The sequence below is a fragment of the Protopterus annectens genome, chromosome 7.part0 (genome assembly GCF_019279795.1).
Source record: "Protopterus annectens isolate FY-2018-M chromosome 7.part0, PAN1.0, whole genome shotgun sequence".
Classification (NCBI taxonomy): Eukaryota; Metazoa; Chordata; order Ceratodontiformes; family Protopteridae; genus Protopterus; species Protopterus annectens.
The window spans coordinates 1,165,193,171-1,165,216,376 of NC_056739.1; the positions used below are offsets into that span (position 1 = coordinate 1,165,193,171).

The following is a 23,206-nucleotide window of genomic DNA, read 5'->3' on the forward strand; positions in this document are numbered from 1 at the left end:
CATAAGTTTGAAGGTTACATTTAGTATTTCAATTAAATATCCTTACAGAAGAATGTAAACAAATTAATATTTCACATATTAGACACATAGTTTATTTCTGTGCTTAAGAAATTGTTTTTAAAAAGTTCTACTTTCTTGCTATGAAGTTTCTTTTCTAAGAACTATATTGATTTTGCTATCTCCTTTGGCAGGGGGAGGCCTTCCTACTAAGGGTGACCTTTAGCTTATCACAGTCACCCAGGAACATTTTAAGTTATTCTTTAAAACCCTGATGTGGAATATCAGCTACATACTGTGATTAAAAATTTCAGAACTTTACAGATAAAAAAGTATAATGGTATTTTGGTAACCAAGGCTTCACCTAATCTTAAGAAAAATGAAATGAACAAAAAAGTAAACATGTTCCTTCTGCCTCAGAGCAGTTAAAAGGTTAAGTGTGCACTGTAATGGCTGTAATTCATGTGCTTCTTTTTTTCTATTTTTTTTTCTGTAAACTGCAAATATGCAACAAGGGAAACATCACAGGCAGAGCATATATACAGCAAGGTGCAATAGCATCATTTTGATCACCCAATAATTTAAGACATGGTTCTATTTTGTGGGCAATATTACATAAACAAATATGTGACTTGTGGGGTTTGCTTTTGGTTAAATAAACAAGTAAAACATTTTACACTGTCACTAAAGACAACATGTCGGAACATTAACATCTGTGTATGTTCATAGGTTCATAGGTAGGTACTAGGCTATCGGCCCAAGGGCCTAAGTAAGCCTAGCCAACAAGGTTCCCTGGCTTATACCGCCCAAGAAAGTCAGTTTCCTGTGCTCCTGTCAAGCAGAGCCACAGAAGTGATCCCTGGGATGTATTTCCTATTTCCCATCCATTCATCAAAATTTTTCTTGAAGAGTGCTCATGAGGAACTTTGCTTGACATAGATGGGTAGCTTATTCTAAAGTATAGGAAGTCTCTGGGACAAGAATCTATCCCTCCAGCATGTCCTGTTTATTGTGGTGACAAGGTTTAGGTCCCTAGACCATGTAGCTCAGTGGGATTGGGATTTCTTTAGGTGTAGCATGTCCAACAGCTCTGGGTTTAACATAGCTTTATATGTTAGGTAGCGATCTCCTCGGAGTAGGCAATATGCTACAGAGTAAAGCTGGAGTTTTTTTAGATGGTCAGTGTAGGGCATCTATTTGAGGCCAGTAATCCTCTTTGTGTGATTATTCTGTGGCTTCTCCAGCTGCTGCAGATGTCTTGTGAGTTACATTCCAAAAGGGGCATTGTACTCTATAATGGGTCTAATGAGTGCCAAGTAAAGGGGAACAATTACCTCTTTTTTCCTGGATGAGAACCCTTTTGTGATGAGGTGTGCCACATAGAAGGATTTCCTGACTCCTGTGGCAATGTGATTATCAAAGGAGAGACTATTGTACACCTGGGTCCCAAGGGCTCTTATCACACACATTCGGCATTAAGTAGACTACCGTTTATGTGGTAGTTCATGGGTACAGAGTTTTTGCCAAAGGGAATGACAATGCAATTTTTGGCATTGAGCTTGAGGCCATGCCTCTGACACCAGGCATCTGTCCCAGTGAGGCCCTTCTGTAGGATGTCCACATCATTTGGGGACTCAACTATGGCTACTAGTTTGCAGTCATCTGTGAACTTCAATAGCCAGAGGCCTTCAGTGTTAGCCTGTACTCCAGAGAAGTAGATACCAAACAGGAGAGGTCCCAGGACTGAACCCTGTGGTACTCCACTTGTCACTGGTTTGAAGTCAGATTTGGAGTATGCAACTTTTACAGTGTGGGTTCTGTCAGTGAGCCAGTTGGCAGCCCATCTTGTGAAGTAGGGATTTATACCTAGTTTAGTGAGTTTAGCTATAATTCCAGAATAGGGGATGGTGTTGAAAGCCTTGGCGAGGTCAAGATAGGCTGTGTGAACCACCTTACCCTCGTCTACGGCTTTGGTGACTGCTTCAAAGAAGTCGATCAGGTTTAGGAGGCATGATCTGCCTTTCACAAACCCCAACTGGGTGGGGTCCAGAGTTTGGAGGTTACCAATGTCTTTGTTTATGAGCTCCATAATGATACATTCCATGGACTTGCAGATCAGGCTCATCAGGCTAATAGGGCGATAGTTCCCAGGATCAGTGGTGGCTCCCCCTTTGTGGAGTGGGATAACTGTTGCTGTGTGCCATTCAGTGGGCACAAAGCCTGACATGAGACTATGATTGAACATGGTGCTTAGGTGGGGAGCCAGTTTGTTCTGAAGTTCATGTAAAATGCAGCCTGGGATGTTGTCCGGTCCCATGGATGCTGTGTTCTTGGTTTTAGAGAGTGCAGCTTTTCCCCTGCATAGATGTGATTACAGACACTCTGCATTCTTCCTGTATAGATATGGGCCTTTTAGAGGTGACAGGGAGGTAAAGTTAGCACTGAACCTATCTGCCAGGATGTTGGCAATATCAGTTGGTTATTGAAGTTCGTGTAAAATGCAGCCTGGGATGTTGTCCGGTCCCATGGATGCTGTGTTCTTGGTTTTAGAGAGTGCAGCTTTTCCCCTGCATAGATGTTATTACAGGCACTCTGCATTCTTCCTGTATAGATATGGGCCTTTTAGAGGTGACAGGGAGGTAAAGTTAGCACTGAACCTATCTGCCAGGATGTTGGCAATATCAGTTGGTTCTGTAATTTTCGTGCCGTTGTGCTGTAACTCATAGCAGATCTGGGTGTTACCATTGAGATTCTTGACATAGCTATAGAATGCTTTGTGGCTGCTGTTAGAATCAGTGGTGATTTTGTTTTCACAGCTAGCTTTGGAGGATCTTATAAGGGATCGCAGCTTCTTACTGAGGCTGACCAGGGAGCTCCTCCACTCATGGGATTTTACTCTCTTTTGCAACAGTTTCTTCTTCCTGCTGTAGAGTTTGTTTATGGCAAATTCTTGTGTGTTTCATTGTCTGATGAAGGGTTGCTGTACCCGAAAGCGCTTACACTGTTGGATTTATCTAATTAATTAAATTATTATTTTACATAGCGGTGTTTTGCCAGTCTTTTTCTTTGCATTTTGTCTTTTTTGGACTGGTGAGCTTTGGCTATAGCACAGAACATTGTGTTTTTTGGTTGTTACTTTGGTGTGTGTTCCATTGTGCATAGCAAGCTATGGAGAATGCTGAGCAAGGAGGATTTGCATCGGAGGTAGGTTTGGCTGAACATATGTTCCCGTCCAAGAGGAACCCACTGTTGGAATTAGGTTTTCAGGTTTATAGGAATGAGCCTGGGGCCGCACGTGTTCCTGTCACTACTGACAAGAGGTTTGATGATTTGTTGCATGACCTTAATTTTAAGGCTGGAAGACTGCAGAGGTTGAAATGGCAAAGTTTCCATTTTGAGGCTTGCCAACATTATGGTATTATACCACACGGCATGCGTATTTTATGCATGCCGACACAGGGTGACCGATACCCTGATTTGCTTGCACAGTGGCAGACTTTAAACATTGAAACAAGCTTCAAGTACATGGACTTGCTGAACAACTTTTTTGCTCCGGAGATGTCAGAATTACAGAAGGAGGTTGATATATTGTATGACAAGCTCAAGGCTGACTTCAAAGGGGCAGCGTTTACCACTAAGTTAAATGATTTGCAACGTGCCTTATCTGATAGTAATGAAAGGCTACGGAGTCAGAAGACCAATAAATTAAAACGTGATTTTGAAGATTTTTCTGCAGGCAATATCTTTGTCTGGCTGAAACATCATGGGGCTTCATCCAACGTTCCAGGAAGCCAAGCACGCGTTATGTCAACACGTCAGCTTGGGGAGAATCGGTCAGGAGGAGGTGCAATGAGAGAGACAAGTGGTGTAGACAAAGCGGGCGATGTCCTGCTGAACACAAGTGTGCCTCCCGTCATTTCTTTGGAGGCAGGGCAGCCTACTTCGAGCAATTTGAACAATCCACATTTGGAACCAGTTGAGGATAGGGAGCGGATGCTAGGGAAGCCTTCTTTGGCCTGCTCTGGAACATCGGGTGATACGGCTGCATTGGCAGTGGAGGATGAGTCGTTGGGAGCTACAAACGGTAGCCTGAGGGGGTCTATAGGAGAAAATGGACAAGGAGCACGACCGAAGACAACATTGGGGCACCAGCGTTTTTTCGAAAGACTTCCAGCTCCCGTAAAGAAACGTGGAGCATGGAAGAGATCTTTGAGCGAGGGGAGGGACCCCAACAAAAAGAGAAGGATCCAGGAGTGACTGATAGCAATCATTGTGGTATGGTTTTTAATTTATCCTCTTATGTGCTCAATGAGGATGAGTTGAGTGTTTTAAACAAAGGTTTGACCTTTGTGCCCGGGAGGGCCAGCACTTTTAATGACATTGTATTGGACGTTATGATGTTTTGTAGAAATTTGGCTTTGAAATGTGTTTTTAATGGCAGCTTTGACAACGACAATGTAAGTACGCACATGGGAACAGCTCTAAGACAGCTTAGTACCTATGTACCGCCATTCACTCCAGCTATGACTTTATTTATTAATAGTTGTGAAAGGGACTTGATACGTTATTTCAATAACAGTGAGCAAAGTAAGTTTTTTAACCTCACTAAACAGCAACAGGCAGCTCTATATGGGCTATCTAATAATACTGACATCATTATTAAGATGGCTGACAAAGGAGGGGCAGTGGTTATTTTGGATAGTGTGTGCTATCACTCTAAAGTAAATGGTTTGTTGGCGGATCACACCACATATATTCCCATCAACCCAACTACCATCCACAGGATGGTTGAAGAAGTACATACTGTTTTAAGGAAATTAAATTTTGAAATGCAGATAGATGATGACTTGTTAAAGTTTTTGATGATAAATAAAGCCACCACTCCTATTTTTAAAGCTCTACCAAAGATACATAAATCTTTGGTTGACCCACCCCTTAGACCTATAGTTTCAGGTTGGGGATGGGTCACTGAGAATATTTCCATTTGGTTAGAGCATACTTTAAGACCCTATGTGGATAGAATACATAGTATTTTGAAAGACACAAGAAGTTTTTTACACATGGTAAGGGCTTTTGAGTTGAAAGGTATACATGTTGACACCATAATGGTAACATTAGACGTACAGAGTCTCTTTACTGTGATAGGCAACTGTTATGGTATTAAAGCAGTTGAACATGTTTTGCGAAGCATGGGTGAGGATCATCATAAGGTTTCTTTGATCAGTACTCTCCTGTCTTTAGTATTGGAGAACAATGCTTTCATTGGTGGACAACAGATTTATAGGCAGGCACAGGGGGTGGCCATGGGCACCCCCTGTGCTAACACCTATGCTAATTTGGTCCTGTATTACTGGGAAAGTGAAACCATTTTTAACAACATGTTTTGGGCTAAGTACATAGGAGCCTATGCACGTTTCGTGGATGATGTTTTTATGTTTTGGCAGGGTAGTGTAGACCTGCTACATGATTTTCTTGAATATTTACACTCCACCACTTCTTTCTTTAGGTTCACTATGACATATTCTGCTGAACAGATAGATTTTTTGGACACAAGGATTAGACATGACCAGGAAGGTTTTTCTTCCAGTTTATATAGAAAAGACTGTTGGACTAACCATTTGCTGTCATTTGACAGCATGCATCCACGGTTTATGTTTCCCAATATAGTACAGAGTCAGTTGTGTAGGACATCCAGATTGTGTCTAGAAGATGAACAATTTCAAATAGAAGTGGACAATCTGGAAAGTAACTTCATCACAAGGGGTTATGATGACCGTATGGTGAAGACCAAGGTTCAACATAGCTCTTTGGGAAGGACCAACAAGTTTAAACCGTGGTTGAGACAAGAGAAGGAGCAAGGGTTTCCTTTGAGTACACGCTCCAGACCCAATAGGGTTAGAATGTATTTTACCTATAGTAGTAACATCACAGATATTCAAGCTATAATCAATAGCAATTGGAACATCTTAAGGAGCGATGCTAGGTTGACTGACTTAGTTGGACCCACCCCTTTCTTTGGATATAGACGTAACACCAATTTGAAGGATTTGTTATGTAGAGAGAGGGTCTTCTCTGGTAGCAAACCCCTACTGACGAAAGCAGGAACTCTACCCTGTGGTTTTTGTAAAGCCTGTAAGAGTATACACAAGGACCCTACCTTTGTGCATCCATCCACTGGGCAGTTATTTCACTTCAAAGCCAGAGCCACTTGTAGGACAACGCATGTTGTCTATATAGCTGTATGTGAGCAATGTCCAGCCTACTATGTAGGGATGACTACCAAAATGTTTAAGGTCAGAATATTACAGCATCTCACATGCATTAGAAATAAGGTTGAACAAAATGCCTTATACAGGCATGTGGAGAGGTATCCCACACACACCTTTTTGTTTAAGGCCATCACCAATGTACGGTTGGGCATCAGAGGAGGAGACATTAACCTACTCACAGAGACTTTAGAGTCCAAATGGATTGTTACACTTACTTCACATAGGTTTCCAGGCTTAAATGAGATGATACCTTTAAAACCTGCCTTACTAAAAAGGCGGGTTGTTTATTAAGAGCTGATTGGTTGTTACTGTTTTTAAAAAGGAAAATTCTTATGTGTTTCATTGTCTGATGAAGGGTTGCTGTACTCGAAAGCGCTTACACTGTTGGATTTATCTAATTAATTAAATTATTATTTTACATAGCGGTGTTTTGCCAGTCTTTTTCTTTGCATTTTTTTAGAGGATAGCATCTTGGTTCTGTTTGGGATAGCACGATCCATGCATTTGTGTAAGTGCTTATAGAGTGCATCTGTGTAGGATTCAGCAGCCGTGACTGCAGTGTCCATCTGCATGGGTGTCATAAAGTTCGCCACTTCTGTCTTAAGAAGCATGAAGTTGGCTTTGGAGAAATATTTTTACTGTGGTTTCCTTAATGGTGGTGGAGGCGGAATGCAGACATCTAGGGTAATTAGTTTATGGTCGGATCTGACCAATAAGGAGTTGACTTCAGATGTGGAACACCAGTCACTCATGTTGGTAATGACTAGGTCTAGGATATTGTTGCCCCTGGTGGGGGTGTGGGTAAGTTGATCCAGGGCACTGGAATTTATGAATTCCAGAAAGCATTGAATGAAGGAGTTGGTACATGAGTAGTTTCCCCATTTAATGGTGGGGTAGTTGAAATCACCCATTATTAGGGTGTATGGTTGAACCCTAATATTTTCCAGTATATCAAGAAAAGAGGAGTGGGAATCCTGGGGCATGGTGGGGGATCTGTAGCAAGCTACAATTTGGATTGCAGTTTTGCCCAGAGTTAGTTGCACTTGGATAAACTTGGATGCATTATGCTGCGCAACTAGCCTGGAGGTGTGGATATCCTTAATGAATATGGACACATCTCCACCTTTGGTGTTCTGGTCCAGGTTAGATGGCTGAAAAGTGTGGTATGAGTTATAGCCTGATAATGCAAGTGTGCTCTCTAGAGCCTTGAACCAAGTCTCAGTCACTGCACAGATATCGACTTTCTCCATTTTAAGGAGTGCCTCGAGTGAGTGCATTTTGAGATTTAGACTTCTAGCATTGCGTAGCATTACCCTCAGTTTTTGCTTGCCTGTTCCTGTTATGGGGTGAATTTGTCATTTGAACCTTGCCTAAAAAAGGCACTATAGGTGCGGCAAGATCCTTAGCCAGTATCCAGAATCCCAAGGGCAACAGGTGCGACTGGCAAAGAATGGTGGTCTGTCAACCATGTCGTCCCAGGCAGACAGATACTAGATCCCCATAGAATGACATCAGAAGCTTAGCCAATTGTTGAAGTCAATCATTTTGTCCTTGTACTGTGGCATCATTCTGGGTGATGGCAGGATGCTACTCAGGGCTAGGGTCATACCTGCCTGGGCTACAAGATTATGGAATTAATTTAAGAAATTATGGCAACTATTTTTGAATTGCTGGATTTATATACTAGGCAGCCTTTTGTTTTTCCATTCAAGGGGAAAAGAACGAAAAAATTATTCAGTACATCAACAATCCTGAATATCTGTACTCTGTGATCCTTTTTAAGGGACACTAGTAGTGTATGCAAAACTGTTTTGAGCTATGTTTCATTCCAGGAATCTGAAAATAAAAAACAATAAAACAGTGAAATTAAGTCTATTGGAAATGGAGAGGTTTACAAACTGTAGCTGCATAAATAGTTTCAGATCTGACTGTGTATACTGGTAGCAAACAAGAAAGTATACAAATGTATTTGCTTATTAGGTTTTCATATTTTACTTAAGTTCTCTTAATGTTGTGAAAGGCTGTCTAAAGAACTGCAAAGTGATTATTATTTGTTACAAATATTGAGCAGATAGGTAATCCGCTGGGACGACCCCTAACCAGGATAAGCCGAAAGAAGAAGACGACTTTTAGAAGAGTGTTAAATACTGATAACCATATGTTTGTACATATGGTCATATAATTAACAGAGGGGAACCATTAGTCATATCTCATTAAAATGAGAATCTAACGATGAACTGAATATATGTATGAACATGCAACAGTAAACTGAATGTGTATCCATAGTGGATAGTACTTCAAATACCTGCACCTATACACAACCTTAAAAATCTGCACAAACTTGATACCTGCTATGGGATTAGTAATCAGGTCAGTCTAACAAGTCTACAAAATTTCAGGGTATCTTTTTGAGGCTCCTCTTACTAAACCCAGCCTTATTTTCAGGTTGTATATGCTGCATACAACCTCTAGTTCTGACTCAGATATCACATGCTTTCTTTAAGTCCTGGTATCTAAGCCCATATTTGGTGGCACTTGGGGCTGTGTGCTTGTTAATCACACCTGAGGTCTGTCAGCTATATTTGACATGGCTACCTGAGTTAGCCTGGGAATCCATTTTCCTTCTTATTCTCAAAAATGAAAGCTAACATGCCATAGCATTAAGTAATGTGCACTGCCACATGCTAATACTGGCTGTTTACTCTATTCTCAGATCTAGCTCCATTTCTATACACCTATCATCCACTTACAGGCAATTACTGCCAGACCTAACTACAGTCTCTTGTCACTTGAAGAAAAGGGCTGTTCCTAAACATATTCAGGTCTCTCTCCTTTGACACAGTTGAACTGATGATGGTCCAGGGTTACCAGATATCAGTGTTGAGATTAATAAACTTTGAGAAGATAAATAACTTTACATACAAGACTAGTGGGGCTTGCAGGTCTGTAATTACCAGGGCCTCTGGTTGGGTCACCCTTATGTAATGTATTTCAGTGGCTGTTTTCCAGGCTTCAGAAACATAAGTAGTGGAGAGGATTAGATTAAAGAGGTAAAGTAGGATTCACATAGGCCATATCTGGCATGTCTGGCACTGATAATCAGTCTAAATTATTTCTATAACTTGATGTTGCGGGTAGAGTGGTGACAAATTTGTTGGTGATGTTGGCAGAGTATTGACAAAAATAGGTTCACCTATGTTTCACCGAATCCCAACTTGATGAGAACTCATATCACTGAATTCAACACAATGGGGACTCAAACTTGATTAAAATCTAAAAGTAGATATTTTTGCAGGGGACAACCCCCCCCCCCCAGTACTCCTGCGAGGGCTTTGTCTTCCACACTATACATACTTAAAGATATGGACTCTCATGTCTCAAAACTATGGAAAACAAATATAGGAAACACCATAAACAGTGAATCAAAACCAGAACATGATTAAAAATCTCATCAGGAGTGACTTTGTATGACAGTGTGTACTCCACAAAGTCTCAAATCAGTGAGTTAAAACTGAAAAGTTGAAACCCCATCCTGTGAGTACACATCGACTAGTAGGCTAGCCTAAAAATATCTTCTCCTCTAGCTGGTGGAGTAATGGTTAATTCTGTGACAAAATTTGTCATATGGTTATAAAAAAAAACCTCACACCCTTATATCTTGGTCTGTTTATATACGTGCACATATATGATTATATTATATATGCTCAAACGTTAACTTAGTGTCAAACACAAAACAGTGACTTAAAGAAGATTGAACATACATAATAGCAAAAGCCCTGAACAATGAAGCTGCAAAATACAGAAAAAGAAGAACAATTTTCTTTTATGATCCTTCCATAACACTAGCCTCTAGTTTGTCTAAATGGTAGTAGTGTTATAGGAAGAGTGTTTCTAAGGTAATGTGTAGGGTTAGGATTGGGAGAATTGGTATGGTGAGGGTTATCATGCATTACTAACCCTAAATCTGCCCCAACACTAATTCTACACCTTACGTTAAAAAACCCTTCCTGTAACATTACTACTGCACAAGACAAACAATAGCAAGCAAACACACACTACAAATATTACATCACTCTCCTTAACTAACACCTACCCTAACCCACACACACACACACGCACACACACACACACACACACACACACACACACACACACACACACACACTAAAGCTATGCCATTAGTTAACCCTTATTGTAACAATCAAACACATGCACAAACCCTCCCATTCCTTCCCAAACTCCACGTACCTCTGTCAATAAAACATACTTTTACTATTCTGAATGTTCAAAAATGTTGCATTTATTGAACAAATGTATTTTCGAAAAAATGATAAAACACAGGAAATATCTCTCTTTCTGTCCACCTCTGTATCTATCTACATATATAATATATGTAGATTCATATATTAGAGCTGTATATGTAGGCAAAGGCTGTAAAGAAAACATGTTTTGAAGGAACTTTGTATTGCATGAAGTCATATTGCCAAATGTGCAGGTCTATCACAGAAGACGAGTAAACAAGATACCTTTCAAGAGGAACATGCATGCCTGCTGTGCAGTTGAAATAAAAGCAATTCTGTGTGGCTGTTCATGGAAATACCATCCTAAATGTGTTGCCATTTATCCAGTTTCCCATGTCACATTCCATTGTACCAGACTAGTTATCAGGCAACTTATTACTTAGTGCTGTGGGCTACATATCTGTAAACACTAAACAAGCAAGATGGAGTTACCTAATTGTGAAGTAGGATACCTAATGGAGAGCTAAACTCTCAAATGCAGTTACCCTGGCTGTAATCATAGCATCACCTATGTGCTGAGTACCTTTCAGTGTCTTCATTTCCATTTCTCACTACAGGCAATGAGGTCTCATCATCTTTTAATACGTTTGTCCTCGCCGTTCATGACATGGGAAGCCACACATACTTTCAGTAGTTTTAACCGTTAGTCACCTTCCGGAATTCTACATCCCAAGAATGAGCCTTGCTGAGAAGAATAAAGAGCAATAAAGTGGAGTCATAAATATGTCAAGACTCCTTCGCAGAGTTAGTTGCCAGATGCAGTTTTATATAAGGAACAGGAATTAATAATACTGCAACACACCATATGCTGCTGGCAAGATCAGTTGAAAGGAATGTGAAGGTTTTCTTTTACATACAGGACAAAATTGTATCAATAACAGTAACAACTGCTTATACTACATACATACCGTGTAATTCTTGTCCGGCTCTTCAAAGTTGAAAACATGCAGCTTGTTCACAGTGCCTACATATATAGAATCTGTGTCATTGTTGAATAGGAATACCGCATTGTTTTCCCTTGTAGTGAATCTGAAGCGTTTGAAATCCAAGTCTGTAATGCAAGTAAAAAATTCAGATTAATACAAAAACAGTGCACTGGTATGAAATTCTAGTGTACTTCACATTTATTATAACTTCACAAAGGGTCACAGAGATTTAATATTTGAACCATTAGATTTTAATTTCAATATCTATATAAAATGGTGACTTTCTGAAGAGAAAACAAATATGAATTAGATTCATTTAAGTCTAGTGAATACAGAAAACAACTATTGTTACTTCATTAATTGTTTAGAGAATGGGCGACCTGTACATCGCCATCCTGATTGGAGAACGGAAGCTCCCCAGCAGGGTGTTAATGTACAGGTAATGCCCACTGAAAAATGAGTTTGCCACTTCACGGCAACATATGAAGCTGCTCTGTAGCTCGGACTGTAAAAAAACTGCCTCCGTTTTTTTAAACACTTGCCAAGCAGTGCTTTGCTGTTTAGCCAGCATAATGTTTTTTTTTTAAATTAAATACATTAAAAGAAATTAAAAGCATGCATGTGTGTGAATGATTGTATGTGTATGTTTCTGTCTGCATGTAAGAGTGTGTGTGCGTTTGCATGTATGAAAGTGTAAGCAAGAGAGAGACAGATGACAGTGTGAGAGAGAGAGAGCTAAAGAGAAAGAGAGAGAGAGAGAGAGAGAGAGAGAGAACAAGCACTGAATGTAATAGGCAGTCCTTCAGAGGTACAAAAATCTTAGTGCAAGGCATTATTGATTAACCTTAATACACATTTTTTATCTATAAAATAATTATATAGAGCACCACTATCTTCTAAATCAGGCAGTCTAATGGGAATAGAGGAGTGGGTGTGGATAAAGCTGCAATACTTTGCTATATTTTTATTTATTATTTTTTTTTAGTATGAGATGTGGATGAATGAATCTGAGAATGAAAGTTGTGTGTGTGTGTGTGTGTGTGTGTGTGTGTGTGTGTGTGTGTGTGTGTGTGTGTGTGTGTGTGTATGCATGTGTGAATATGCTTGTTTCTGTGTATATGTGTGAGCGAGTCTTTGTTTTATGTCTGTATTTCTGAATGTGTGTGTTTCGATGTGTATGTGAGTATGTCTATATATGGATCTAAATGTATGAGTGTATTTGCTTGCCTACACAATAAATATGTACATTTTGGATATACATTTTGACTTATTACAATCCAACAACAATTTCTTATACTACATCGTGTGAACGGTAGGCAGAGGAACTATTTTACATCAAAAAATATATGAAAAAATATATATTAAAAAATTACCAAAACATTCTCAGCTAGAGCGTCTTCTGTGTGGAGACATGCGTGAATGGGCGTACCTTCGTTGAAGGTTGTGCGTCAGGGCCTGCAACTCGGCACATAAAAATCTACTGCCAATCATTAGCGGACCGGAGTTCCGCTGTGGTGACCCCTAACCAGGAAAAGCCGAAAGACTCAACAACAACAACAACAACAACCAAAACATTTAACAGTGGCCCTATTCTCTAAGCTAATAATGCCCTCCAGGGCATGTGCTATTGTGGAAATAATGCCCTTCCAGGGGTGCAGAGGCTCTCCACCTGCAGCATCAACCCTCAGTATACCCTTGGGTAAACATTATTTCTACAATAACACACACTCTGGTGGTCATTACTGATTACATATTATGAACAAACCAAAAATTCCAGTGCAGAAGTCAGTACATAAATCAAAAGCAATAATCCAATGAATCCAAAACATATTAAAACTTTATTAAAAGGTGAGCGCTTTCGCAGTGAAACCCACTGCTTCTTCAGACAACAAAGATGTAAGAGTACACACTTAAGTACACCGTTACTTCATTCATTATCCTATAGGAAACAACTGCTGTTCAGACACATTTAACTAACTAATTAAAATACTTATCTTAAAGAGAAAGCACAATCAGTACACCTGTTGTCATTACTTCACTTTCTTAGCTCTAAGTACAGGCTTTAGGGGAACACTGTTATTGAGCCTGTACCCTCTATGAGAGCCCAACATCAGGAGCCACCATAACTCTGTACTTTTAGTTTTATTAGTAACATCCCCCAACCTCAAACCATTTGAGGTTGGGGGAGTATTTTAATTAGTTAGCTAAATGTGTTTGAACAGCAGTTGTTTCCTATAGGATAATGAATGAAGTAACTGTGTACTTAAGTGTGTACTCTTGCATCTTTGGTCGTCTGAAGAAGCAGTAGGTTTCACTGAGAAAGCACTCACCTTTTAATAAAGTTTTCATAAATTTTGGATTCATTGGATTATTGCTTTTGATCTACGTACTGCTTGCTGCACTGGAATTTTTGGTTTGTTCACATTACGTGGTTTTGCTCACGCTTTTCTGTTTTTTTTTTTTGTGGTTTAACTGATTGCATATTAGATATCTTTACCACCAAAGTGTTTGCCATTTGTGTCATTAAACTAATTCCTGTTATCTCTATGTATCAAATGTCGTACATTTTCCTACATTTCTTATATGGCAGTACTGACTCTGTAAATGTCCTAGATCTCTGGAAATGTGATTTGTCCATTAGGGTTAATCTGGTCAACAAAATGTAAATAAATAAATAAAATGATGTTGGGCCACACTCAAAAAACTCACATTACACAAGACATTAACCAAATATAGGTGTCTACTTGATGGTACTAAAGCACTACCTGTCACCATTCTAAAAAAATGTTCTACACAACTATGTTTCCAGTCAGTCATTGCATTCCAGTGACCAAAAACTCCTGTCTACTACAAACTTATCATATCTTCTGGGCATTGTCTGTACTCATACAAGGTTACTAAGGCCTGGAATTCCTTACCTGTATCCATCAGGTCAATACTCTCCCTCCCATCTTTTAAAACCAGTCTGAAAGTCTTCCTAGCTACAATCTGGCTCTATTATTGCTAAAACCTGGATAAACTATATCCCGAAATGCGATCAAGTACCTTTCCATTCCTTATACCTCCTTACTCTCCCTTCTTCACTTACTTCCTTACTTCTATCAAATTTTCTTCTCTGACTTTCTCTATAGACATACCATAAGCCTGTTTTTCCCTCAGTTTACATTGCAATTCACGTTTGTATTAGACTAACTTACCTTTAATTTCTCTACAAACTGCCTGAAATTTCTCTAAATATTAAATGGTTGTCATATCACTTGTATCGATTCTTAACCAATGTTTTTACAGTATGTCTTTATCTATGTCTTTTACACTTTGTCTTCACACTATGTTTTTACACTAAGATCCATTGCCTATCCCCTCAGCATTCTTCTCAATAGATCTCTCCAGGAGTCCTATGTTCCAACTATACGGAAAAAAGCATACATTCTTCCACTCCATAAAGGTGGTGACAACACAGGCATCTCTAATCTCAGATACATTGTGATTCTCTCCCACTCTCTAAAATTCTGGTGAAATGCATTCATTATCAACTTCTAAGCTATCTACTACTGAACGAACTCCTTTCACCAACTCAACATGGGTTTAGGCCTGGCCATAGCACTACCACTGCCTTATTTCCTTTATGGACACAGTCAATCAAGCTAGAAATGCTGGTAAATTTGTATCCTCTCTCTTTCTTGACCTTTCAAAAGCCTTTGAAATGGTCTACCACCCCCTACTCCTCAGTAAACTCCCCATCCTTAGGTATCTCCCCCACAACTCTAAACTGGTTCGCAAACTATCTAAAAGATTGACAGCAATCCACTAGCTGGCTCAATTCTTTCTCCCCATTTCTTAACTCTTCTACAGGTGTCCCCCTAGGCTCCATCTTAAGACCCCTTCTATTCAGTATTTTTATAAATGATTTCCACGCCAACCTTAAATATGGAACTGTTGTGCAATATGCAGATGATTCAACCATTATTTGCTCTGCTAAATCAACAACAGAACGTTTGCAGACAAGCCAGAATGCCTTTACCATCACCGAAATCTGGATGGCTAATAATCATCTAACTCTAAACTTAAACAAAACTAAATTACTATTTACTCCCAAGAAAAACCTCTCTGTCAACAAGACAGATTTCACCATTCATTCTCAAACCAACACTACCATAGGGGTTGTATCCCACACTAAATTACTAGGAGTTATCCTCAATGAAAACCTGACATTTGAGCTTCACATCCACAATAATATAAAAAAAACTATAAGCTAGGTACCCTCTACCAACAAAAATGCTATCTTAACTGCCCTACTAAGCATACTCTCACATTAACCTTTCTCTTACCTTCACTCCTGCATGGTGTTCCTATCCTCACCAATATTCTACACCCTAAAAACCAAGCTTGAGTCATGTTACAACAAGTTAGCCAAGTTTGCAACCAATGCAAAATACTCTTTCCATCATTGCATTGCCTTAAAATCACTTAACTGGCTCAAACAGTACACAAAATCATTTACAAACCCTCAGACTGCGTAGCCCTCTCCTCCATCTTAACCCACTATCACCCAAACAGACTACTTAGATCTGAAAATCAACCTCTCCTACAAGCAGACAAACCTAAACTCTCAGCTGGCAATATGCTTTATTCCTTCTCTGTTGCCAGACTTTGGAACTCTCTCACATTATCTATCAGAATCTTCAGTAATATCTCTTCCTTCAAAAAATCTTTGCAGTAACAACGTCTCTTCCTTCAACAAATCTTTGTGGCAAAAGCCCTCCACCCTATGGCAATGCGCATGTCTCAGTTGTCATCCATCTATAACCTGACTGCCTACACTGTTTGTTCACACCTTAATTTAAATCCTTACCTCTTCAAACTTTCTTTTATCACTACTCAAAACAAACAATTTAATGTTTGCTCTACTATCCATCTTTGCCCATCTGTCTAGCTATACCTTCACTCCATTTTGCTGCTAATACCCTCTAAACACCTTGAGAATAGGTTACTGCTAGGTTATTGTTTTTCTTCAGTATATTACCTCTAGTGTTTAATAATACAATCACTTGACTAGTTTGCAACGTTTACCTGTATAAATCTGTACATAGTGTATGTTTGTACACCTTTTCAACTATTGTATATTACTGTTTGTTTTGTGAATATTGCTTGTATCCTCTAACTGTTTTTATAATTCATGTAGGTTCAGTGCAAACTTCTCCCCCCCCCCCAAAAGGAGAGATATCTATACCAAGCGATTGCAGCCCCCCAAACATCTCCAACGCCCAAGTGAGAACTGCTCTCTCCAAAGCAAAAAACACAGCATCCATGGGACCTGATGGTGTCCCCGGCTGTGTGCTCCATGAACTCAACGAGGAATTAAACCCACAGCTAGGACAGCTGTTTAATCATAGTCTTACCTCTGGATACGCACTCCAGGAGTGGCGCACTGCAACTGTGGTCCCACTTCACAAAGGCGGTGCCTCCACCGACCCTGGAAATTACCGGCCCATTAGCTTGACAAGCCTTATCTGCAAAGCCATGGAGAGGATCATAATGGACCTCATAAATAAAGACATAGGGAATTTGCAGACTTTGGATCCATCCCAGTTTGGCTTTGTCAAAGGCAGATCATGCCTTCTAAACTTGGTTGACTTTTTCAAACAGTCACCAAAGCCATTGATGAGGGAAAGGCAGTCCATACAGCCTACCTCGATCTGGCGAAGGCCTTCGATACAATACCCCACTCGGGTATCATTGAAAAACTCATCAGCTTAAATGTTAACCCATACATCACAAGATGGGTTGCAAACTGGCTGAGTGACAGAACCCACAGGGTCAGAGTTGCTGGCGCCATGTCAGACTCAAAGCCTGTCACAAGTGGTGTACCACAGGGCTCAGTCCTGGGCCCACTCTTGTTTGGCATCTACTTTTCCAAGTACAAGCAAACACAGGAGGGTTATGGCTGACAAAGTTTGCAGATGACTGCAAACTGGGCCATAGTAGAAAACACATCTGACACAGATATCCTTCAGAAGGGTCTCACAGAAATGGATAACTGGTGCCAGAGCCATGGCCTAAAGTTAAATGCCAAAAATGCATAGTCATACCCTTCGGGAAAAACAAGGTTACCCCTAGCTACCAAATAGGTGGCAATCCACTGAGCACAGAAGAAGTTATCAGGGACCTGGGGACCCAGGTTGATAGTAGTCTGTCATTCGACACCCATGTAGCTAAAGTAGTTAGGAAGACCTTCTACATTGCCCACCTTATCATGAAGGGATTCTCATCTAGATCAAGGGAGGTCATAGTCTCCCTATACTCATCACTCATCAGACCAATGATTGAGTACAATGCCCCATTCGAATGTATCTGACCCGACACTTGCAGCAGCTGGAGAGGCCACAAAAGTTCCTCACCAAAAGGATAAAGGGTCTCAAACATCTGTCCTATGCTGCCCGACTGAAAGAACTCCAGCTCTATTCAGTCGCCACCGCTTGCTCAGAGGTGACCTTTGCCTAACATACAAGGCCATGTCAAACCCAGATTTGATGAATATGCTTCACCTCAAAAATCTAGATCCGTCAGAGCCACAAGGGCGGGAGACTTAAACCTCGACACGGCTATTAATAGGACGTGCTGGAGGGATAGATTCATCACCCAAAGACTCCCTATGCTGTGGAATAAAATCCCGGTATATGTGAGGCAGAGCACCTCGCTGGCCTTGTTCAAGAGAAATCTTGACCAATGGATGGGAGATCGCAGATATACCCCAGGGATTACCTCAGTGTCACTGCTCGACAGAGGCACAGCAAAATAATGGGTATAGTTCCCCATACTAAAGGGGTGGCGTAAGCCACAAAACTATGGGCTAGGCTTGTAAATGCCCTCGGGCAGATAGCCTAGTATGAACCTATGAACCTATGAACCTATGTACTGTTTTATATTTTATGTACTATTATACTGCAGAGCTTTTTTCCCTAGGCTCCACTGAAAATGGGTTCTCCTGGCCCAGTGGACTTTCCCAGTAAACAAATGGCAATGTTTGTCTTTTCAGCTTTTCCCGGTTAGGGGTCGCCACAGCGGAACTCCGGTCCGCTAATGATTGGCAGTAGATTTTTATGGTGCCAAGTTGCCAGCCCGACACCCAACCTTCAGCGAAGGCACGCCCATTCACGCATGTCTTTTGGAGGCCATTCGACCGCGGGGAGGACATGCAGACTCCACACAGAAAGCAATCCAGCCGAGAATCGAACAGGAGAACCTCTTGCTGTGAGGCCACAAATGGCAATAAATAACTAAATAAATATCTAATTTGTTATAATTATTTAAACTGCAGATGTTTTTGTTTTATTTTTAAAGATTGTAAGAATATTGTTCTTAAAATGTTTTACAATAATTTTAAGCATTCCCCCCTTGGCCTCCACTAAAAATGGGCTTCTACTCAGTTGGACTTTCCTGGTAATCAGATGTCAATAAATAAATAAATTAGGCACACTCTACAGCACATATGCTTACCACTGCTTGGATAGTAACCATAGAAACTGTATGAAATGTGCATTCAGTTGCTTTTTGCAAGTTGGCTGCATTCTCATTGGGGGGGGGGGGCATTACCCACACACTCCTAATCTGTAATACAATGAGTCTAATTTGTATTAAAGGTGTTTGATTGATTTTGTCAAAATTACTGACTTGTATGCTATGAGTCAGCTGTCCACTTTGTATGTCTTTTCCCGGTTAGGGGTCGCCACAGTTGAACTCCAGTCTGCTAACGATTGGTAGTAGATTTATATGGTGCCAAGTTGCCAGCCCAAACTTCAGTTAAGGCATGCCCATTCACATATGTCTTTCAGAGGCCACTCGACCACAAGGAGGAAATACAGACTCCACACATAAGGCACTCCAGCCAAGAATCGAACAGGAGAACTTCTTGCTGTAAGGTAACAACACTACCGCTGTACCACCATGGCATAGGGATTTTCACTTTTCCACACTATGTTACTATGGAGTTGGTATCTATAAGTAAGGAAGGTAAGATGCCAAGCTTCTCCAGGTGACAGATGCCCTTTTTGCATATTACTGTTCTGTAAATAAATTTATTGATGAAAATTAACCCAGTGTGGGGTGACTCAATGGGCATAGAAATGCATTTTAAATATACTACATCTCAAGTCACACCAACATGTGTGTATTTTCCCTTTTTTTTAAGATGGGGCTGTCTTACAGGTTGCATATATAATGCTGAGAGGTATGGAGAGAAAACTCCCTCATCAGAATGGGGTACGTGGAGCACAGCTTCTTTGCAAAAGCTCTTAATGCTTGTAGGGGCCAGATGGTGCAGCAGGGTCCTGTAGTTAGTAGGTTAATCATTGCAGAGGTTTGCTTTGACGTGTTAATGTAGATCACAAATATATCTGACTGTCATTTTAACTATATTTGAAACAAGTGTGTATCTGACTAATTATGTTGGAGATGATCTCATTTGTGTACAGCTTTATGACGTCACTTACATATCAGTATTCTAAGGGTTGATAACATGGTTGTGATACTGTTTTGGTGGGTATTTAGCCTTTAAAAAAGCCCATTTACACAAGGAACTCTCTTGCATAGAAATATATGTTAGACATCAGTTCTGTGTCATCATTCATCAGATGTGCATTTCAAACCCTGATAAGGACTTGACAGCAGGCATCAGAGTTTGTCAGCAGTGAAAACAACCCCTCATGTTATTATCAAAAAAGCTGACTAAGGTGTCAGTTATATCATACCCACAAGGAAAGGATTAGTGGAGAATGGATTACAAAAAGAGCACATCACTCTTTTGACAATGGCATACACAGTATCAGTCCTGGAACTCTTGGTTCACAGAGACAGCAGGCAAGGTTCAAACTGTCTTATCCCCACTGCTAGCACTTACGGTACATAGAGAAGGTGCAGCTCTGAAAATATGAACTTTGTGGCATGCTATGTTGTATTCGGCTATAATAATGTGCAGTCCTGTGGGCCACAAGCTACAATAACATTGAAGCTACATATCACAGATTTAACCTCTGCACATTGTCATTCCCTGCTATGCAATGTTCATGTACAGAAAGCCTGGCAAGCCCATTTCTGTATATCACCATATGTACTCCATACACACCAGCAGTCAAACACAATAAGGAATCAGGACAAAGAGAAGTGGGTAGAGGAATCATAAATGAAAGATCAACACTGGCTGAATTGTTATCTGAATCTAGAACAGAAGATGCTGTTAAAAAGAAATATTTAGTAGCGCATATAAAATATTGCATGATAATTACAGGAATCAATCAGAGGAGGTTAGAATAGCTTCCAAAGAAATATTGGATAAGCAATTCACAAAGAAACAATGGGAGGGCATCTGTATGGCTCCCAGATATGCACCAAGTCTAGAAGATTTAGGATTTTTGCCTGGCTGTGTTTACATAGGTAATTTATACCCCAAGCAGACTCTAAAGAAATTTTCCTCGGGTAAAAGGCAAATGTTGGAGGTGTGATGGGGGAAGAAAAAGGTACCTGGGAGCATATTGTTTTCAGAGTCTAATGAGTTGCCGGACTTTGAAAATTTCGTATAGAGCTCCTACTGGGCAAGGAAATGAGTGTAACTAAGGAAATGATTTTTGGAGCTGGGGTACATGATCTGAATTGCCTACAAAAGTAAGGCCTTTTTAACTTTAATTCTGGTGGCTGACAAAAAAGCAATTACTAAAAAAATGGGAATGAAAGTGTAAACCAACCATAACTGAAGTAGTGAACATTGTAAGAGAGATAAAAGAACAAAGTGAGATCTTTGGAAAAGGGTAGGATAAAATTACATACAAAATGAAAAGTGGTACAACAATACATGCAGAAAAAAGTTTTATAGAAGGAAGCTTTAAGAGAAGCAGGAATTGAACAATTTATGTAATGTTGGTTTGATTATATTGTATGTGACTACATATGCGATGTATAATGTAAGTGTGAACTTGTGGATATGGTTTGATCGCTTTATATACATGTAAGTTTGCCTATGTCTCAAGTGGCAGTTCAATAAAGGTATTTAAAAAAACATAAAGCTAGTCCATCCAACTATATCTATGTGTGGAGGGTGGCTGGAAAAGGCTAAAATTATTTCTAATAATAAAAGACAGAAATTATGTCTAACTCTATTGCTATGATGAGGTCTCAACAAAACTGCCAGCTGTTAGGGATGAAGATTCTCCATTAGTTTTATTCCAGCTAAAGCATTTACACAAACTAGTACATACAGGGTAAGACAGAGTTGTGCTTTAGATACTCGCAGAATCTTCTTGCATCTCAGTTAAGTGACATTAGTGGTCATTTAGTGGAAGAAAACGTCTGACATCAAAGTGGGCTATTCAGAAAGATTTTGAAGCATGCCTTGTATCCTGTAAAGTGTATCTGTTTGGATCAAAGTTATTATTCATTTCAGACTAAATAATACCTGGCTGTAGAGATATCTAACTTAAGCAATATTTTCTTTACCTTTGAAATGACCTTCCTGAAAGACGTACAAAACTGATGGGAATTTTAATTATATTACTGAGGCTGAGATATTTACGGTAATTATGAACCCAACATATCTGCTTGTTGTCAAACTTAAAATCTTAGTCAAAAGGCTGCTTAGTTGATTAGTCAGGGCTGACATTTGCGGTGAAAGTGTGACCTGTTTTTATATACAATATTCTCATGTCTCACACAACATACATCTCTATGGACAACATTAATATCACATATGCCTTTTTAATGATTGTTTAAGCTGTTAATGTTAAACCTAACACACTTCTGTAACAGTTTGTTATGCTGGTCCTTTCGAATTAATTAAAGCCACCACACTCTATGTTATGAAAGTTCCTTAACTATTTTACTGAGTTGAAACTATACCAAAGTGTACCAAAAACATTATGCTAAGCCTAGATAGCAACCTGTTAAATAACGTTAGCAGTACCATGCCTTACCATGATCTTTGGGATTACAAATGCAAGGCTGTATATTATTGGGAATGAATGTTATGGCCTGTAGACTGTATTATAAAATAGCTGGAGACATAAGCATAACAGTCTCCTTGACTGTTTAGAACTACTTATGACAAAAACAGCCTCTGGAAACCAGACTGCAAATAAACAAATACAGATTCATCATTCCATACCTTTGGACACCTGAAAGAAAATGCCAAAATTAATCTTCACACATTTTAAATGCACCCTGCACCAAATCCAGTAGCCAGAGTTAAATTTAATCACTTTCTAGCCATTGCTAAACTAGATTCATTCAGTCCCAAAGGCAAGCCCCATTTCATTCATCCTATACAGCAGATGGAGATGCTAAAATCAATACATCTGTAAAACAGTGGAAAAAAAGCAGAACCAGATGACTCTCTTGGTAATGTTTACAAAGCAGCTGATAATGATATGGCTGGCCCTTTCTTTTGGATTTATGTAAATGTCCATTTTCTGGATCTTTTTTTTTTCTTTTTTGTTTCTAAAACTGTGCTGAAAATTGTGCACCTTGAAGCAATTGTGAGGTATATATTAAATACATCCTATAAAATGACTATATGGACAACATCATTTAAATGACTCCTTTCTCACACACTGTTTAGTTTTTAAGCATGGGTTCATTTTGATAGATGATTAAGGAAAAAAGATAAAATGCAAGATCATTCTATGGCCCTGGCATCGATGATGAAAAAGGGCTTGAATGAGTGTCAGTA

The 23,206-nt window shown here is 39.7% G+C and overlaps 1 protein-coding gene across 2 annotated transcripts in view; it reads right to left on the reverse strand.

The window, feature by feature from the left end:
- Positions 1 to 23,206, reverse strand: part of SEMA7A (semaphorin 7A (John Milton Hagen blood group)) — a 550,369-nt gene that overhangs the window by 323,567 nt on the left and 203,596 nt on the right. For both annotated transcript variants that reach the window (XM_044077757.1, XM_044077756.1), the window contains exon 2: positions 11,476 to 11,618. In XM_044077757.1, coding sequence (XP_043933692.1) covers positions 11,476 to 11,618 — 143 coding nt within the window. The remainder of the gene's footprint in view (positions 1 to 11,475; positions 11,619 to 23,206) is intronic.